General features: G+C 34.2%; 1 protein-coding gene across 1 annotated transcript; it reads right to left on the bottom strand.

The window, feature by feature from the left end:
* Positions 1–1,636: 1,636 nt before the first annotated feature.
* Positions 1,637–6,962, bottom strand: LOC123659233. The gene is made up of 2 exons (XM_045594481.1): positions 3,317–6,962; positions 1,637–2,373 (listed from the first exon to the last, which is right to left on the bottom strand). Exons 1-2 carry the CDS (start codon positions 6,960–6,962, stop codon positions 1,715–1,717), a joined length of 4,305 nt encoding a protein of 1,434 aa, XP_045450437.1. The 3' UTR covers positions 1,637–1,714.
* Positions 6,963–17,709: the final 10,747 nt, after the last annotated feature.

Below are 17,709 nucleotides of genomic sequence, written 5' to 3'. Positions count from 1 at the left end.
TAGCAGCAGTGTTAACGCCATCTATGAATACTGAGTAAAAGATAATTGGATTTTTATTAATATTGAATTAGTTCAGTCATTTTACAACAGGTGTCACTAGCATAACATTTTTCAACTATACAAAAATAATTAATTAGAGAATTTATTATAATGCGACAATCAACTGCACGTTTTTGTCGATAAAGTTATTATCGTGATTTTTATCAAAAACATATATAAATTATTTGTAAAATATAGTATTCGAATGAATGAAACATGATATGTGATATTGAAAGTTTGAGAAAACGAGTAGAATTAGTGATAGAAAAAAGAATCTCAGGTTATTTTTTTTATAAATATACATATTAACGTTTTAATTTCAAAATAAAAACCCTTTAACGTCAAAACATTACCTACTAAATAGGATTCCACAGAGACAGTCACAACTTTAGCAAAATATATTTTATTTAAGTTATGCCTAGGCCCCCGTTCAGGTGTGGGATGTATAGGTGAATTGTTTGAACCAAATTTTTTTTTTCTATCCATGTAAATACATACATTTTGCGTTGATCGTGTTTTTATTACACTTGTTGATTTGTAAAATCTACCTGACTATAATACCTAATTTATATTCTAACTATATTTAAAATAATGTTAGTCTAATTCGCAATATGTAAAATAATGTCATGATTTTGTCAAGTTTTACAGATTGTTTGGAAATTTTTAATTGTGCTAGCAAACAGTAAAAGAACCGGCTTCAATTATATTGACAAGTAATACAACGTATAACGACGAAAAAATAGTCAAGTAAATACGCACTTTCAGAGATAACTCAAAAGTACTCGTCACATCTTTATTAAAGTCTTGACGTTAAGTTTTGTATATTACCGCTTAAAGAAGTTAGTTTTACAACCATTATAATCATACATAATAAAAAGTGTAGATATGTATTTTCATTTACGTATATGTAATATCGAAAACCTAAACTTTTGAAATAAAAAAAGTATGTGTGTCAGCTCCGACGCACGACTGGAATTTACTCCTTCAGATCGGTTGTCTATATAATCACGAAAGTATAAGAAGTCTAAGAAAAAGATAGATATCATATAAAGTGGTAAATAAACGAATAAATCAACGCCATCTATTAGAAAACATCATCGTTTCAATAGGGTTTCGATAGATGGCGTTACGAGAAACGCAATGAGGTCATTCGCTCAGTAGGTTTTACTCATATTTTTTTCATACCGGCCTTATATGAAAATCGATTCTTAAGATAATCTATAATATCGATATACAATCGATAATAAATATAATCGATTCTTAATCGATTCTTAATGATATTATAACGTCAAAATGTTTTTGTTAAAATAATAAATAAATATCTCTTCAGAGCGAGTCGAATTTTCATGGTCGAGTACGTACCATTTTTTACAAAATTTGTTAAGGGATAGTCGCAAAAATCGAACACAAAAACATGATTAATAGAAGATTGTACGAGCTCAGTATTTATTATTGTTTGCGCTTACATGAATAATGAATATGAATAATTTGTTAAATGAATGCTAGATTATTCGACTCCATTTTGATGGCTTCGATTTTCTCTTGCAAGTAAAGTGACGCCTGGGCAGGAACGGTGATACCAGTTGTAAAAAACTAATTTACTGTGTTGCAACTTTATACAATAAAACTTTAACTTAAAATATATGTAATAATAAATCTTCTCATGAATGAAAGCCTAAACATCCTCCCCCGCGTTGAATGATTTCCTTTCAACAGATTCGTCGTCCAAAAGTGGGCAGATGCGGGTGAGGGGTCTTCTAAGGCAGCCCCTGGTTGTGTTAACATCAGCCACTCGTGCCACACCATCAGGTCCATGGTAGAGACGAGCAACTCGTCCAAGACGCCAGCATAAGGGAGGCAAGTTTTCCTCTTGAAGTAGGACCAAATCTCCAATCTTCAAAGCTGGTCCATACTTTGTTCGCCACTTGGAGCGTTGTTGCAGTTCCGAGATGTATTCTTTGTGCCAGCGCTGCCAGAAATGTTGCCTTATTTGTTCAAGACGAGCATATCGTTGGAGTGCGGTCGTCTTCTGTTCCACTAGCTCAGGTGCAGGTAATGCAGTGATTGGTCGTCCAATAAGAAAGTGCCCTGGAGAGAGGGGAAGAAAATCGTTAGGACTAGAGGACAAAGGACACAACGGGCGACTGTTAAGGATACCTTCCACTTGTGCAAATAGTGTGCTTATCTCTTCGAAAGTTAAGTGGGTGTTACCCATAACACGTTTAACATGGTATTTAGCCGATTTTACGCCGGCCTCCCAGACACCGCCGAAATGAGGAGCATAAGATGGTGAGAATTTGAATTTTATTTCCTCTCCAATCGCAAAATCTAACACTGAATCAGAATAGGATTTTAAAAAAAATAGCAATTTCTTTAGCTGCTCCTACAAAATTGCGACCATTGTCACAAAATATTTCCAGCGGCTTACCACGCCTGGCAATAAAACGGCGTAAAGTCATTATGAATGCGTCTTTGGTTAAATCGCTGACGGCTTCTAAATGTATGCATTTGTAGCGAAGGCAAATGAATAGACACAAATAACATTTTACAAGCCGAGCTCCGCGACCCCGTCTATTTAGTATCATGAATGGACCCGCGAAGTCGATGCCTACAGTACGAAACGGAAAATCGACTGTAACACGTTGTGATGGCAAAGTTCCCATGAATGGACTTAGAGTTTTACCTCGCAGCCGTCTGCATGTGATGCACTTTTGAACTGTGCTTCTAGCTAGGCGTCGACCATTGATAGGCCATATCTGATCCCGTACAGAAGCGAGCAGTAATTGTGGGCCTGCGTGTAAATTTCGTAAATGACAATCTTCAAAAATGAGCTTGGTAAGATGATGAGAGGCATGTAAAAGTATTGGGTGCTTTCTATCATAGCTTAAATTAGAAGCATCTATGCGACCACCGACTCTAATTAAACCGTTTGCATCAATAAATGGAGACAAAGATAAAATGGTTGACTTAGAATTTATAAATTTGTTTTTAGTTAGCGAATGATATTCTAGTGGAAATAGCTGTTTTTGAGCTGTTATACATAAATAATAAAATGAATCATTCAATTCTTCAATTGTAAGTTTACTGACTATTTTATTTTTAGGATTTTTTATGTTATAAAGAAATCGCTTTACATATGCAACTATGCGTTTTAATTTATTAAGCTTAGAGTAATTTTCTATATTTATGACTGGATCCATTGAATTTATTGTAGCTGTATGTGATTTTATCTCCGGTAAAATAGAATCTGAATTTTTAATTAATTGTGGCCATTCACACTCTGGTTTTAAAAGAAATGAAGGCCCTGACCACCACAATGACATATTAACAATTTCGTTGGGTTGTACTCCTCTTGATATAAGATCAGCAGGGTTCTCAGAGGATGGAACATAACGCCAAGAATTAGCATCTGTTAACTCGCAAATTTCAACAATTCGGTTGGCTACGAAAGTTTTTAAATTACTGAAGTTGGCTCGGAGCCACCCAAGGACAACACTAGAGTCCCACCAATGAATAAGACGTACATTTTGATATCTTAAAGAATCAATAGTTGTTTTTACCAGTCTTGCAGACAATAAGGCGGCGCACAGCTCAAGCCGTGGTATTGTCATTGGTTTTATTGGCGCCACTTTGGACTTTCCACATAATAAAGAAACGGTAACATTACCTAGAGAGTCAAGGGATCGCATATATAGGCACGCCCCATATGCAGACTGAGATGCATCGCTGAAAGAATGCAGTTCAATGGATGATGGTGAATCACAAAGTGTGCGTCTAGGTATGTCTAGTGATTTTAAACAATGCAAATTATCAGCAAATTTTTTCCATTCGAAATTAAAATGATCGGAGACTGGTTCGTCCCAAGTTAGTTTTTCAGTCCATAAAAGTTGTAATAATAATTTAGGTTTGATTATGCATGGACTCAATAACTCAAGAGGATCAAAAATTTTAAATGATGAAGATAATATGAATCTTTTGGTTAACACATTACTTGAAGGTATCTGTATAGAAACATGCAAATTATCTGTGTTGGAATTCCAACCTAACCCTAACGTATTTAATGAATTACTAATGCTTAAATTATCCTTTGAATCAACTACATCAGACTGATAAATTGCCTTTGAATTTGATCTAAATTTTCTTAAATTAAAACATCCCTTCCTAAGTGCTTCAACTGCGAACTTCTGTATATAGAGAAGGGTGTCTTCTTCATCTGCACCAGTTATTAGGTCATCAACGTAAAAGTCGTGTTGAATGATTGTTTTTATGAGATCGTCATCGCATTCCTCCCCTAGTTGCCAAAGGCACCGAGTACTCAAATAGCTGGCACTTTTAAACCCGTAAGTGACAGTATTTAATCGATACGTTTCTAAAGGTTTTGACTCATCTTCTCTCCACAGTATGAGCTGCAGATTACGATCCTCTTCATGAAGGAGAATCTGGCGGTACATTTTTTCTATGTCCCCTGTCAAGAGATATTTATACTGTCGGGCTCTAATCAAAATGGAAAAAAGAGAGTCTTGAATATTTGGGCCCTTTAACTGTATGTCATTTACAGATAGACCTGAGGAAGTGCGTGCCGACCCATCAAAAACTACTCGTAATTTTGTTGATTCGCTGTTAGCTTTAAATACAGCATGATGGCATAAAAAATATGATGTACCTAGATTTAATGTTGATATTTTTTCCAGATGGCCTAACTGTACATATTCATGAATAAAATTGCTATATTGTGATTTCATTTCTGGTTTCTTATTTAATCGCTTTTCTAAATTAAGGAAACGCCTTTTCGCTAGTGTATAAGAATCGCCCAACACATCGGGTGTATTAGCTAATGGGAGCCTAACACAGAATCTACCCGTGGGGAGACGGTATGTATGACGAATAAAATGGTTTTCACATTCTTTATCTGCATCAGATAATATTGGGTCTTGAGGAACTGATTCTAATTCCCAAAATTTAGATAATTGTGAATCAATTTTGTTGAAGTAAGATAGGCTAGACAGACACTGATTATTATTGCTTTTATGAATATTATGAGTAGAGGTAGAGATAGGGCCTCCGATCAGCCACCCTAGCTTGGAACTTCTTAGTTTAGGATTATTAGGGCCCAGAGACTTCTGCTCAGAGCCTAAGATGTCCCAAAATATATCGGCACCAATAATGATTTCTACTGGTGCGGGTTGATCAAAGGTCGGGTCTGCTAACTGAATGTTTTTTGGTAATTTGAATTGCTGAATATTGATGGATTGAATAGGGATTTCTCCTGAAAGATTCTTTAGTACTAAACATGAAAGTGAAATACTAAAATCTTTGTTAACTAATGAATTGAATTTCAAATTGCATGACTCTGTGACTTTATCACAAGAGTTGTTTCCTATGCCTATAACGTTGATTGTATGGATTGGATTTGAATCTAGCGACAATGATTGTTTAAGAGATTGAGTAATAAATGAAGATTGGCTGCCGCAGTCCAGCAGTGCGCGGACTGTTTTGCTTTGATTTGTATTAGGATTTGTTACATTGATTAATGCTGTAGACAATATGATTTGATTAAAGTTTTGTTTAGAAAAATTTGCTAATGAATGATTATTACTGAAATCAGTATCGTTTTCTACTGTAGGAATTTTAGAACTAGTTTTGTTTTTGGTGATGTGCAAAAGAGTATTGTGTCTCTTATTACACTCACGGCAAGGTCCTAAGTGGCATTCACGAATTGAATGCCCAAATCTTAAGCAATTAGGACACAAGTTTAACTTAGAAACTTCAATTTTGCGTTCTTCAACATTTTTGCTTAAAAATATAGGATAATTATATATTCGGTGATCTCCTTTGCATAGAACACAGCGATAATTTATTTGACTTGTGGCTGCAAAAGATTTCAATTGTCGTTCGCCAAAATTATTTTTACGAATTAATGGAATTGCAGGTCGTGACTGAGACAATATTTTATCTGGTTTATTTCGATTTAAACTTTCGAGAACATCTGAACGATCGGATAAGAATTTATGAAATTGTTTAAGTGTGGGTACATCATCCAATGTATTACGATATTCCTGCCACTTAACCATAGTAACATTGTCTAATTTTGAGGATACCATATGAATAATGAGCGTGTCCCACTTGTCAGTAGGTTCGCCTAAAGTAGCTAAAGCACGAAGGTTTTTTGTTACATGATCTACCAAAAATCTAAGTGATCTTTCTGATTCACGAGCCACTGTATTTATGTTAAAAAGAGCACTGAGGTGATGAGCTATAAGTTGTTTTTTGTTATCATAACGTTCACAAAGCAAAAGCCAAGCATCGTTATAATTTGCCTCGGATATTTCAATATTAGAAACTATACGTGCAGCATCCCCCTCCAAATATGATACCAAATAATGAAATTTATGAATTGCCTGAAGTCGATTATTGTTATGTACTAGTGATAAAAATGAATCCCGAAAATCTAACCATCTGAAATAAGACCCATCAAATTTGGAAATCTGAATTTGTGGAAGCTTAAAGTTGACCTCGTGACGATCATGATTACAACAAGAATGTTCAAGAATAGTTTGATCTTCGCGCGGCGAGCTAGTGTTACTTGTGTCTTTCTGATTATTCTGAATTATTTGTAACCCCGTTGCAATAGTAATACAAAAATCCTGTTCAATATTATCACGCTCGATAAGCTCACTGGTCATATTCTCAAAATTAAGTACTTCTATTCGTGATTGTAGCATATCAAAATCATCTGACAATTTTTTAATTCTATCTACCTTCAATTGTAATTCGCCTATCTGAAGCGACGTCAAACTAATCGAGGAAATAGAATTCAAATAAGTTTTAAATTTAGTAATACGGCCTTTTACAGAACTACGTCTTACACATAGATCCTTCAACTCCTTTGCATTAACTGTTGAGACACTACTAGCTTCGGTCATTGTGGTTATTTAAATTTATAACTATTACAAAATTAATACAAATACTTAATTCAAATAAAGTGAAGTGATTATGAAAGAAAAAAAATATATCTAAATGCAAAGAAGTGAATAGGGAAATCGAAAGTAAATTAAGTAGGTAGTTAAAAAATAATAATAATGTCTCACGCTCCTCAATTCGACGATGCTCAGGACTCCGCTCGTAAACAAAAAAAAAATGTTCTCAGCAAGCACTGGTTACCGCTCAGCTGATCCACTAGCTGCACCGGTCGGCCAGCGTCAAGCGTACGCGCAGCATTCGAAAATCCTGAAGTATTCGGCGAATAAATTAATATGATTTCCCGTCAACACTATTACGTTAATTCGTATTACAATTTTACATTAATTCGTATAACTCGTATATAAAAATAACAAAAATATAATACTGTTCATCTATTGTTATAATAAGTAACTTTTTACTGCAACTTAAAGATTAAATTTACTTTATTGAATAATTCTTTGTTAGTTTTACTATGGTTTTATTAAATAATTAAATATTTTACGTCTAAAAATGTTGATTCATAACTGTTTTTGGCTAAGATCTAGATTAGGTAAAACCGAATTTCGGGACCGTAGGGGGATGGGGGAGGGGAGGGTGGGGAACACTACCCCTGGTACCACTATCACACCTCGGAACCCCATGGTTATGGAGATATCGATGGTTAAAGTTTTGAGGTTAGAAGAAGAATTGGTCATTCGTTAGTTAAGTGGCCTCCAATTTATGGGGTGAAATGGGGGTGGGAGGGTAAAGGGTGGTGGGGAGGGTGGGTTTTTTAGCCCTCCGTAGTGTGCGTTTCGCGTAAACCCCGTGGTTTCGAAGATATCGTGTTTGAAGTTTTGGGGTTAACTTTACGTGATTCAGAGATATTACAATACCTTAGAGCTCCGTGTCTGACTCCACCTTAACTCCGGTGCAGCGGGAAGTGCACTCATATGCTCCATTCACCAACTTTCACATTTTATTTTCGAACAAATTTACGTAAAAACGATCTCGATTGCAAGATCAACAAACGATACGAACTGACGCTTAACGACTGACAAAACGACATTTTTAAACAAAATAACGCGTCAGACATAATATTCTAATAAAATTAGTAACATTGCGTGCTAGAATATAGGTTTAGAAATTCGAAAAATACCCAAAACCGAATCGGAGCACCCCACTGTCCACGTGGTCTTGGTCTGTCCTACCCCTAGAGTGTTTTTTTTGTGCCGCGGAGGCGCGGAGGGAGGGCAGCCCTCGCCCGCCGTGCGAAAGCGCGCGAACGAATGCGTAGAGGAGCGGCTGAGGCTGGTCGCCGAAGGCGACCAGCCTCCGCTGCGGAACGGAGCATGAGTGAGCGTGCTTTCGCACGCAAGGGCGGAAGGGCTGCACTTCCCGCAGCGTCGGAGCCAAGCGTTCCCTCTAACTTTCGAAATTCTTCTTCTAACCTCAAAACTTTAACCATGGATATCTCCATAACCATGGGGTTCCGAGGTGTGACAGTGGTACCAGGGGTAGCGTTCCCCACCCTCTCCCCCCCCATCCCCCCACGGTCCCGAAATTCGGTTTTACCTAATCTAAAGCTTTACCCTGTTTTTAATGAAATTAATACGTAATATAACTTTTAACAAAATGGATGTAGGTAGATAAAACACGTGTTTCGTACATGTTAATACTTGCAATTTTTGTATTTAATTTGCTCAAGTGAAGCTGGCATTGGGTATAGGATAATGTAATGGATAGAAAAAAGGATTTTAGGGAATTTAGGGCACTTATCTTAGTAAGCTGCGTGGTCCACGATGGCTTCTGCGCACCAAGCTAAGGTCACGACGTAGCCGCCCCCTCCGATCATTTTTTCAAGTATGATTGTTCTTCTGATTAAATGAATGAATTGACTGCTGTCTCAGGATCAGGCCTTTGGTTCTAAGTAGTAGTTAAAGTATATCTTGAATTTTGAATCTTGATTATGATTATTGATATGTAAAATTTCATAGGTGATTCTTGTTGATTTTAATTTTCTAATCGTTCATCTTGCAGATTCGTAATCAACACGGTCGCCAAAAATTTGTTTGCGCTTACATGAATAATGAATATGAATAATTTGTTAAATGAATGCTAGATTATTCGACTCCATTTTGATGGCTTCGATTTTCTCTTGCAAGTAAAGTGACGCCTGGGCAGGAACGGTGATACCAGTTGTAAAAAACTAATTTACTGTGTTGCAACTTTATACAATAAAACTTTAACTTAAAATATATGTAATAATAAATCTTCTCATGAATGAAAGCCTAAACAATTATTTTTGTTTTGAATTCTTCATTTGACTTCACAACCTCCCTATATATTTATTTATATATTTCCACTTATAAATAAGATTGAAGTATCTGTCTATGAATTCAAAATAGCTGTTTTTCAAGAGCATATATTTACACGATACTAAAAGACAAACGATTAAAAAAAAAAACTTTCTGTATGTTATTTTTAATGTCTGTTTGTCCGGGCTAATCTTCAGACCAATACATAGGCTACTTTTTCTCTCGGATTTCCCATAAAATCAGGATTTAAATTAAAATCGTGTTTTACCGAGTGTTAGTAGATATGGTAGGGCATATATGATATATGGTATATTAAACTAGCTGTGTGGCTACGGCACTAAAGATTTAGCCACCTCCTCTCTTCCCGTGGGTGTCGTAAGGCGACTAAGGGATAACAAGGTTCCACAACCATCTTGGAACTTAAGAAGCCGACCGATGGTGGGATAACCATCCAACTGCTGGCTTTGAAATACACAGGCCGAAGACGGGCAGCAGCGTCTTTGGTGCGACAAAGCCTACCGTAAAGTACTACGGTCACCAACCCGCCTGCCCAGCGTGGTGACTATGGGCAAAACACATGAGTTCACGTTATTTTTGGCGTAAACTTGTGGAGGCCTATGTCCAGCAGTGGACTGTATAGGCTGTAATGATATTAAACTAGGACTCCAAATAAACTTCAAAACACCTATTATTAATTTTTTGAAAACTTTACTTCATTTTTAATCAAAGGTCCGCGTACCATACCCGGACTGAAAAGTAAGGTGATTTGTTAATATCAATTTAAGGTAAATGGTGTTTTAAAAGCCATCTTAAACTAAGTAATTTTTTGATCATCAGACGATGATTATAGCATTGCTAGCGCGTTGCTGATCCTCCCCAGGAGTAAGGGACACACGACTTGAGTTCATTGCTATTTAGCTGTGATCTTTTGTAAGGTGAGCTTCTTTTGTTTTTTTATTATTCTAAAATTGTTATGTAAATTATTTAATAAAGTCAAGTGGGGTAGTTTAAGTCAATTATGTTAAGCTAATATGTTATAACGAGCGTGAGTTAAAACGGTATGCCCTAGAACAAATTAATTTGGTCGAAAATTACGTTTGATCGGTATAAACTTCGCTGTAAAATTTCAAATATCGTCGAAGATAATAATTTTATGTTTTAGATTTTAATACGGAAATTTCAAGTAGATTTAGCCAAAATCTCTGCTACCTATAATTGAAGTTGTGTAGATAGTGAATGTAAATAAAAAGTTACAGTAAATAAAAAAATCTACCAATGGTTACGTTATGGTATGGTAGTTTTACTTTTTTTTTTTCATTATGTTTAGAAAATTCTCGGTACGCCAGTTTCAAATTTTGCTCGAAATTTGGACAAGGCGTTCTTAATTATAAATTGTACTATTTTGCCTTTACATTCATTTTAACTGTGATCATCACTCTCAATAGAATAGTGTTGAATATGATAAGCAGTATGCGATGTCCATGGCTCATAGTTTGAAGTAAAATAGTGTCTAATTTCATTTAAATACAGTCAAGGTGGGACGTTCACGTTGTATGCGGTCAAGATAGAGACAAACAGAAAGAAATAAAAATTTTGACGCTATTGGCTTCAGTATCGTTTATAAAGTAAGAACCCTGAAAATAATACGGTTTTCAAGCAGTATTGTGTTCCTGTTGGTGAGTAAGGTGACCAGAGCTCCTGGGGGATTGGGGATTGGGTCGGCAGCGCGCTTGCGACGCTTCTGGTGTTGTAGGCGTCTATAAGCTACGGTAATCGCTTACCATCAGGTGAGCCGTACGCTTGTTTGCCGACCTAGTGACATAAAAAAAAAAAATAACCATTGAAAATATATTTAATGTACAGAATTAGATCCGTCACAGTCTATACTATAATCATATGTAGATACTACGATCACGTGTAAAATCAAGCGGAAAAGCGAGAATGTTCTTTTTTTAGCAGTTATTGGTCGTTATTTTTGTCAGGCTATCTCTAGTTTCATATTTACTGATTTTTATCACGATGATAATTATTAAATCAGATGTTATTATCACGATAATATCTAGAATGATACTTTGATTACTTTATTTTAGCCAGACAAGGGCCTATGCACGTAATGTGTTTTGATTGGGACTTAATTAGTGGTTAGTACTGGCAGTAGTTACATTAGTAATTTATTTATTTATTTTATATTTATTATATATTTTTTATTTTATTTACCCTATCTGATACACTTTAAATATATCTATAAAACTTAAATCTCCGCTAGCAATTTGAGCCTGTGATTGCTGGTAGTTAGGGCTCCAGGCTGAGGCTCGTTGTAATGCGCGCTGTTTCAAGCGACACTGCCTTTTATTAGTAACTATTTAGTAGGACTTTTGTATCATGTTATGTGTTTTAAATAAGTAAACTTAAAATTAATACTTATTGTTAATTAATTTTTACTCATAAATTTATACGTAGAATTGACTTTATTACAATTTCACTACCGACAATATTTATAGAGAATCATCAGAAATGTTATTATATAACTATAACGTACTTCTCCTTTGTGGAAACTATAAGCAAATAAGTAAAAATGTTATAAGTAAATAGAAACAAATGTAAGGAAAGTACGAAATTTATTTAATTTAATAAAATAAAATAAATAATTGTATATACACATACATCAAATTCAGGCATATTTTAAAAATATTATCGCTATTTCTCGTCTTTATAATACTTAAAAACACTATTTGAATGACGTAATAGGCAACAGACAGAAATTTATTATTAATTTTATCAAATAGTAACGTTACGGGAGTTGAGGGTGCGGCGATGGCCTTTGGGAAAAAGGTGGTGGCTGTTGCGCTGGCGGTTGCGGGTTGGATCCCCGCACATGACAAACATTTGCCGTGGTCTGAGTGTTTCTGCGGTCCTTGTGGGTCTCCCTACCATGCCTCGGAGAGCACGTTAAGCTGTTGGTCTCGCTTACGAAAAGTGAGATCGCGCGAGACGAACGGAAGTTGAGAGGGAGACATAAGTTAGCGAAGATAAAAAGAGAGAGAGTTACGTTTCGTATATAATACTGCAGGGGCTATTAAAGAAGTTTTACATCAGTCGTGTGGTCTAAAGTACACTCGTTTTTTTTATATTTACTTTTTTGACAATCAAGCTATTGTGGTTTAATAGAAGAAAATAATCCACTCGAAATTTGGGGCAGTCTGACTTTGACAATCAAGCTGTTGTGGTTTAATAGAAGAAAATACTCCGATCGAAATTTGGGGCGACCTGACTGCGGAAGTACTTCACAATAATAACAGGTACTTTAATCTGTCCTGCCTGTGGCGGGTCGTGGGTAAGGTCGGTACACTTGCAATGCTTGGCATGGCAAGCAAGTGTATGGCCCACCTGATGGTAACCGATTACCGTAGCTTATAGACGCTAGCAACACCAGAAGCATCGCGACCTCTTGCAGGAGCTGTGTCCACAGGAACACAACACTGCTTGAAAACACCCCAGTCGGGCTGCTCTATATTATTAAGCAGGAAATTTCCTGCTGTACCGTACAATTTATTATTAAAATAAGAATATTCTATTGATATTAAATTCTACATACAACGTATACTTTTATAAATAAAAATATTTGGTATGGGGTAACATGTTTAACCTGTGAACAAACCCTCTATAAAAAATAAAGAATAGAAATTGCGTATGAATTATTGAATCTATAATACACTATTTTTATTCATCCTTAAGAATATTGTATAGTTCCTATCCGACACTGCTATATCGTGTCCTGTGCCCAAAGGTTATCTGGAAGAAATCGCACTTCAGCGATAAGATCGCCTTTGTACATTTTTTAGTCACTACTGTTTGTTTATATTTTGGTGTACAATTAAGAATATATTATTATTATTATTATTATTATTTGGTTGATACTCTAACATTTCCAAGTTTTGTGACTGTTTAACTCGTTCTGTGTGAGATGCCACATGGACGAATTTTTTGTTGTACTGACTGTACACTGTGGACTGAAGTCATGACTGATTATGAGAAAAGTTTTACAAAAATAATAACAAAAATTATTGTATATTGCTTTACAATTACAAAAGAAATAGAACGAATGAATTCACAAAAAAATTGGTCAAAATGCAATCGGAGGTGATTGAGACGGTGTCTTTTATTGATCGTGATCATTTATATCGTGATGATAATAATGCATGAAAATTAATCTTTAGGTATCTGCGATTAATCGGCGCGATAACAATCTGTAAAATTTCCAGTGTAACAGTGATCTTGATCCTTTTCTTCTATAAACGGTACTCGACTGCACATAATTATCCTCATTCTTCTGGTGAATCATTTCCCATCTGATGTCTGTCTTGTGCAATGCTTTGTTTACTTTATATTTTAATCGTGGAATAAGAGCAAGAAATGGTTTCCAAGACCAGAATAAAAAGTTAGCATGCGTACAATTAACACCAACTAACAATCAAAAACTCGTATGGCATGTATATAATCAGGAGCCCATGGTTAAACTGTGTTTGAATTGTAACAAACTTGCAAAAGACCACCAGGAATTTACCAGGCATTAACATGTTTGGTGATCCTTATAATACATTTAAAAGGAAACTTATTTTTCATTTTTACAAATAATATAGTTTTTTTTTCTTCCTTTTAATAATATTCTCTTTTGTAATCCATTTTTAAAAAGTAATTAATAGTTTTATTTTGTTTTATGCAAGCTGAAAAAAAAATTGAATGTTATGCATGTTAGTTATTAATATATGTATTAAGGACTTTACTGTATACCTAATGTGTTTATATCAATGTATATTGTTAGTATGCTTAAATAAATAAATAAATCAACTAAATCAACAGTAGCTTTAACACCACTCACAAAAACTGTTATCAATTTAATATCATTATGCATTAATTTGTTTACGTACACGTTATGTAACAAACCTTGTCGTAAATTTGTTACAATCAAGGCTCTTCAAGTTTTTTCCCTATTTAATAATTAATTTACACTACTGTGTTACACTGATATCAGAGTTACTCATTCACCGCTTCTGTCATCACATAGATATGTTTTATATCAGTAAATTAATCGACTTAGGTTCTGATTTCCAACTGTACATTCTGTCTTGAAGTCTGTTCCAAATACTATGTTTCTATCATAATACAATTAAAGCGATTTACACACATGCTAAGGAATTTGGTTTTTGTTAACACAGGATAAAACACGTGCCATATAAATAAGGTTCGGAGAGAAAAGGCAGAATGGAACTTGACGAAAATGTATACATCATGTTGCATTTATTTTTATTCTTTGTAAACAAACACCTCTGTTTTTGTATATTATTATTTTTAACCAACTTCTAAAAAAGGTGTAAGTGATCAATTCGGTAGTTTTTTATTTGATTTTTTAATTTATGTTACCTCAAAACTCTTGACTGGGTGACATGGGACTGTTAGGAAAGTTGGTGCGTGTTATTGGTCTCATTTAAATTTAATTAAGATCTAACAAGTACTTTTCGAGTTATATCATCTAATAATGCGTATTTACTTGACATTTTTTTTTCGGCGACCTACGTTGTATTATACAGCTAAACTTTTCACTAGGTATACCGATTTTGATGATTCTTGTTGTAGTCGAAAGGGCTTGTCTTGTGGTCGAGATCTGATGACTACTTTTTGAGTAATCTTTGATAACGCGTATTTACTTGACTATGTTTTGTCTACCTACGTTATATTACTTAAATATGTTATTGAAGTCGGTTTTATTTTTCATTCGAGCAAATATAATTATACTCGTATATTTATTATGTGTAAAATATCTGAAATGTTAAGCAACGAAACTATATCTAATTAATCACAAAATAGTTACTTATGATGCGTACAATGATAAAAGTAATCATATCTCGATGACGACAGTGTCGATGGTTTGAAATGAATACGCGAATACTATATTTTAGTATTACTTATAAACAGGTATTTGAACACCAAAAGATTTTATTTTTATGCTAAATAACTCTAATGTATGCACAACCGTAAGTATCAGAAGGAAAAGAAAAACCAGAAGAAATATAGTAAGAAAATTAAAATGGAAGAATATTTTTTTTTTTATCTGTGTTACATATGGTCCCTACGGAGTCTATTCAGCATCTACTAAATCTGCGGAGGGAATGTCTATAATTGTGCTAGATTTATTATTATTAATATTTATTGACACATCACATTAAAAACAGAGCTCCTGGAGGGGGGGGGGGATTGGGGATTGGGTCGGCAACGCACTTGCGATGCTTCTGGTGTTGCAGGCTTCTATAAGCTACGGTAATCGCTTACCATCAGGTGAGCCGTACGCTTGTTTGCCGACCTAGTGATATATATATTTAAAAAAAAAAACATTTCTGTTGGTACTAAATATAGAAATCTGGTCTCGAGGTCTCAGTGTTTGTAATTCTGTTATGTGTTTCTGGATCCAAGATTCAAGCGTTTATTTACTTATAATAATAACTATGAATTTTCAGTGCATGATATTTATGTTGCAAACATTTATCTATGACCGTTTAGATTAAAAATCACGCAACGAATTTTAATATTATTTGTATAATTTCATCAGAAATGTTTGCGACCAATAACTGTAAATTGCTGAAAGATTTATTATTTATTATGGTATATCTTTTTTATTGAAGACATACAGAACTACGAGACATTTTTTATTTGTATACGGAATTATGAATCGTAACAGCAAATAAAAAAATTAAGTTTTTTTTATCAGTACAACAAAGCAACCTTATCTGTAAAGATATATTTTTTCATAACAAGTTTAGTATTACACTATAAGAAAATTGTAGAAGAAAGTTAGTTAGGATATAAAGGTTGCTTAGTAACTACTGACAGCCTGATTTTTCACAGTAATTTTGTTGTCATGCTATGTTTAACATGTCGAAGATTACTTGATAATTCGCTAGTAATAATAAAATTGATCTACATTTTGATAACAATTTTTGTTGGGTTAAGCCGAAACTCGGTAAAGTATTTCGATCTTACAGAAAGTCACAGAAAAAATAGCACAATTCTCGAGTATTTCTCTGGTAAATAAGGCAGCCAGAAGTTCTGGGGAGGGTCGTAGGTAAGGTCAGCAATGCAATTATAAAGCTTATGGTGTTGTAGGCCTTCATAGGCTTTGCAGTTGCTTACCATCAGGCAGACCGTACGTAAGGTTAGCTGCTTCGTTCATTTGTACAAGTTGTAATTTATTCTAATTATGTAGAGATTTCTTCCCATAAAATTCCAACTAATTCTTTCAACTCATTCTGAATTTGTAAAGAATATTTTATGAAGCTTAAGTCTCATAGTTCAGCAAAGATTTGTCGACTTTTTATGTTTACTGGTTGCCAAATTTCAATTGTTTTGAGTAAAAACTAATTCATAACCGTCAAACAAGTAAGTTAACAGTGTAAATATTATTATTCTAATAACGATGTTATTTTTACCTATCTTTAATGTTTAAAAAAAGTAACTAATTATGAAAAATCTTATTTTAAGATTTATTTTTACAACAATCTATAATTTTTTAACTTAACATAACTACAATGCAATATCATACAAAATGCGTGTTGTCATAGTTACGAAAATAACATAAAGCAACGTTAACAATATTATTTAATTGTTAATAAAACTTAGTTTTGATAACTGCTACAATTACAGTCATTATGATTACTAAGTAGTCCAAATATAACCGTCAGTGAAATAAAAACTGATCAGTTTTAATCAATCTATTTAGACTAGGCTTTGTTAATACAAATACTGAAACTTATTACTACAATCTACAATAAATACTTTTGAAGAATATCACAGAGTTTGACAAATACTATAACATAATGTGTTGTAATTATGGTCAATATTTTCGTTAATCTGATTACACGTATATGATTAACACCTTTAGCCATCGTTATCAATTTTAAGATAAACTGGATTAACGCTGCAAAGGTATTAACACTAAATAACAATTTAAAGACGTGGATATTTACAATATACATGAAGTAATTATAATTACAATAAACCCTACTACTACTAGACTAGCCTGTTGGCGCAGTTTGTAGTGGCTCTGCTTTCAGTGCCGCGGGTTGCGGGTTCGATTCCCGCCTAAGTCTGGGTGTAATATTTGTATTTATATATTTATATAAGTATTATTTCTATTTCTATTTATCAAAGAAAAAAAAATAAAGTAACAGTCGGGTGTTACCTGTAACACAAGCATTAAGTTGCTTATAATAGGAACAGACGACCGTGTGTGTATGTTCTAAAAATAAATAAATAAATAAAATAATAATATTAATAATAATAAAACATTTAAAATCCTTTCTCCCGCGTGAAGAAAGATGGCTATATTTAGCTGTGAAAAGTTACAAACTAAACAAAGAAT

Source organism: Melitaea cinxia, chromosome 13 (assembly GCF_905220565.1).
Source record: "Melitaea cinxia chromosome 13, ilMelCinx1.1, whole genome shotgun sequence".
Lineage (NCBI taxonomy): Eukaryota > Metazoa > Arthropoda > Insecta > Lepidoptera > Nymphalidae > Melitaea > Melitaea cinxia.
The sequence above is the reverse complement of the archived record's forward strand: the minus strand, read 5'-3'. Positions and strand labels throughout refer to the sequence as shown.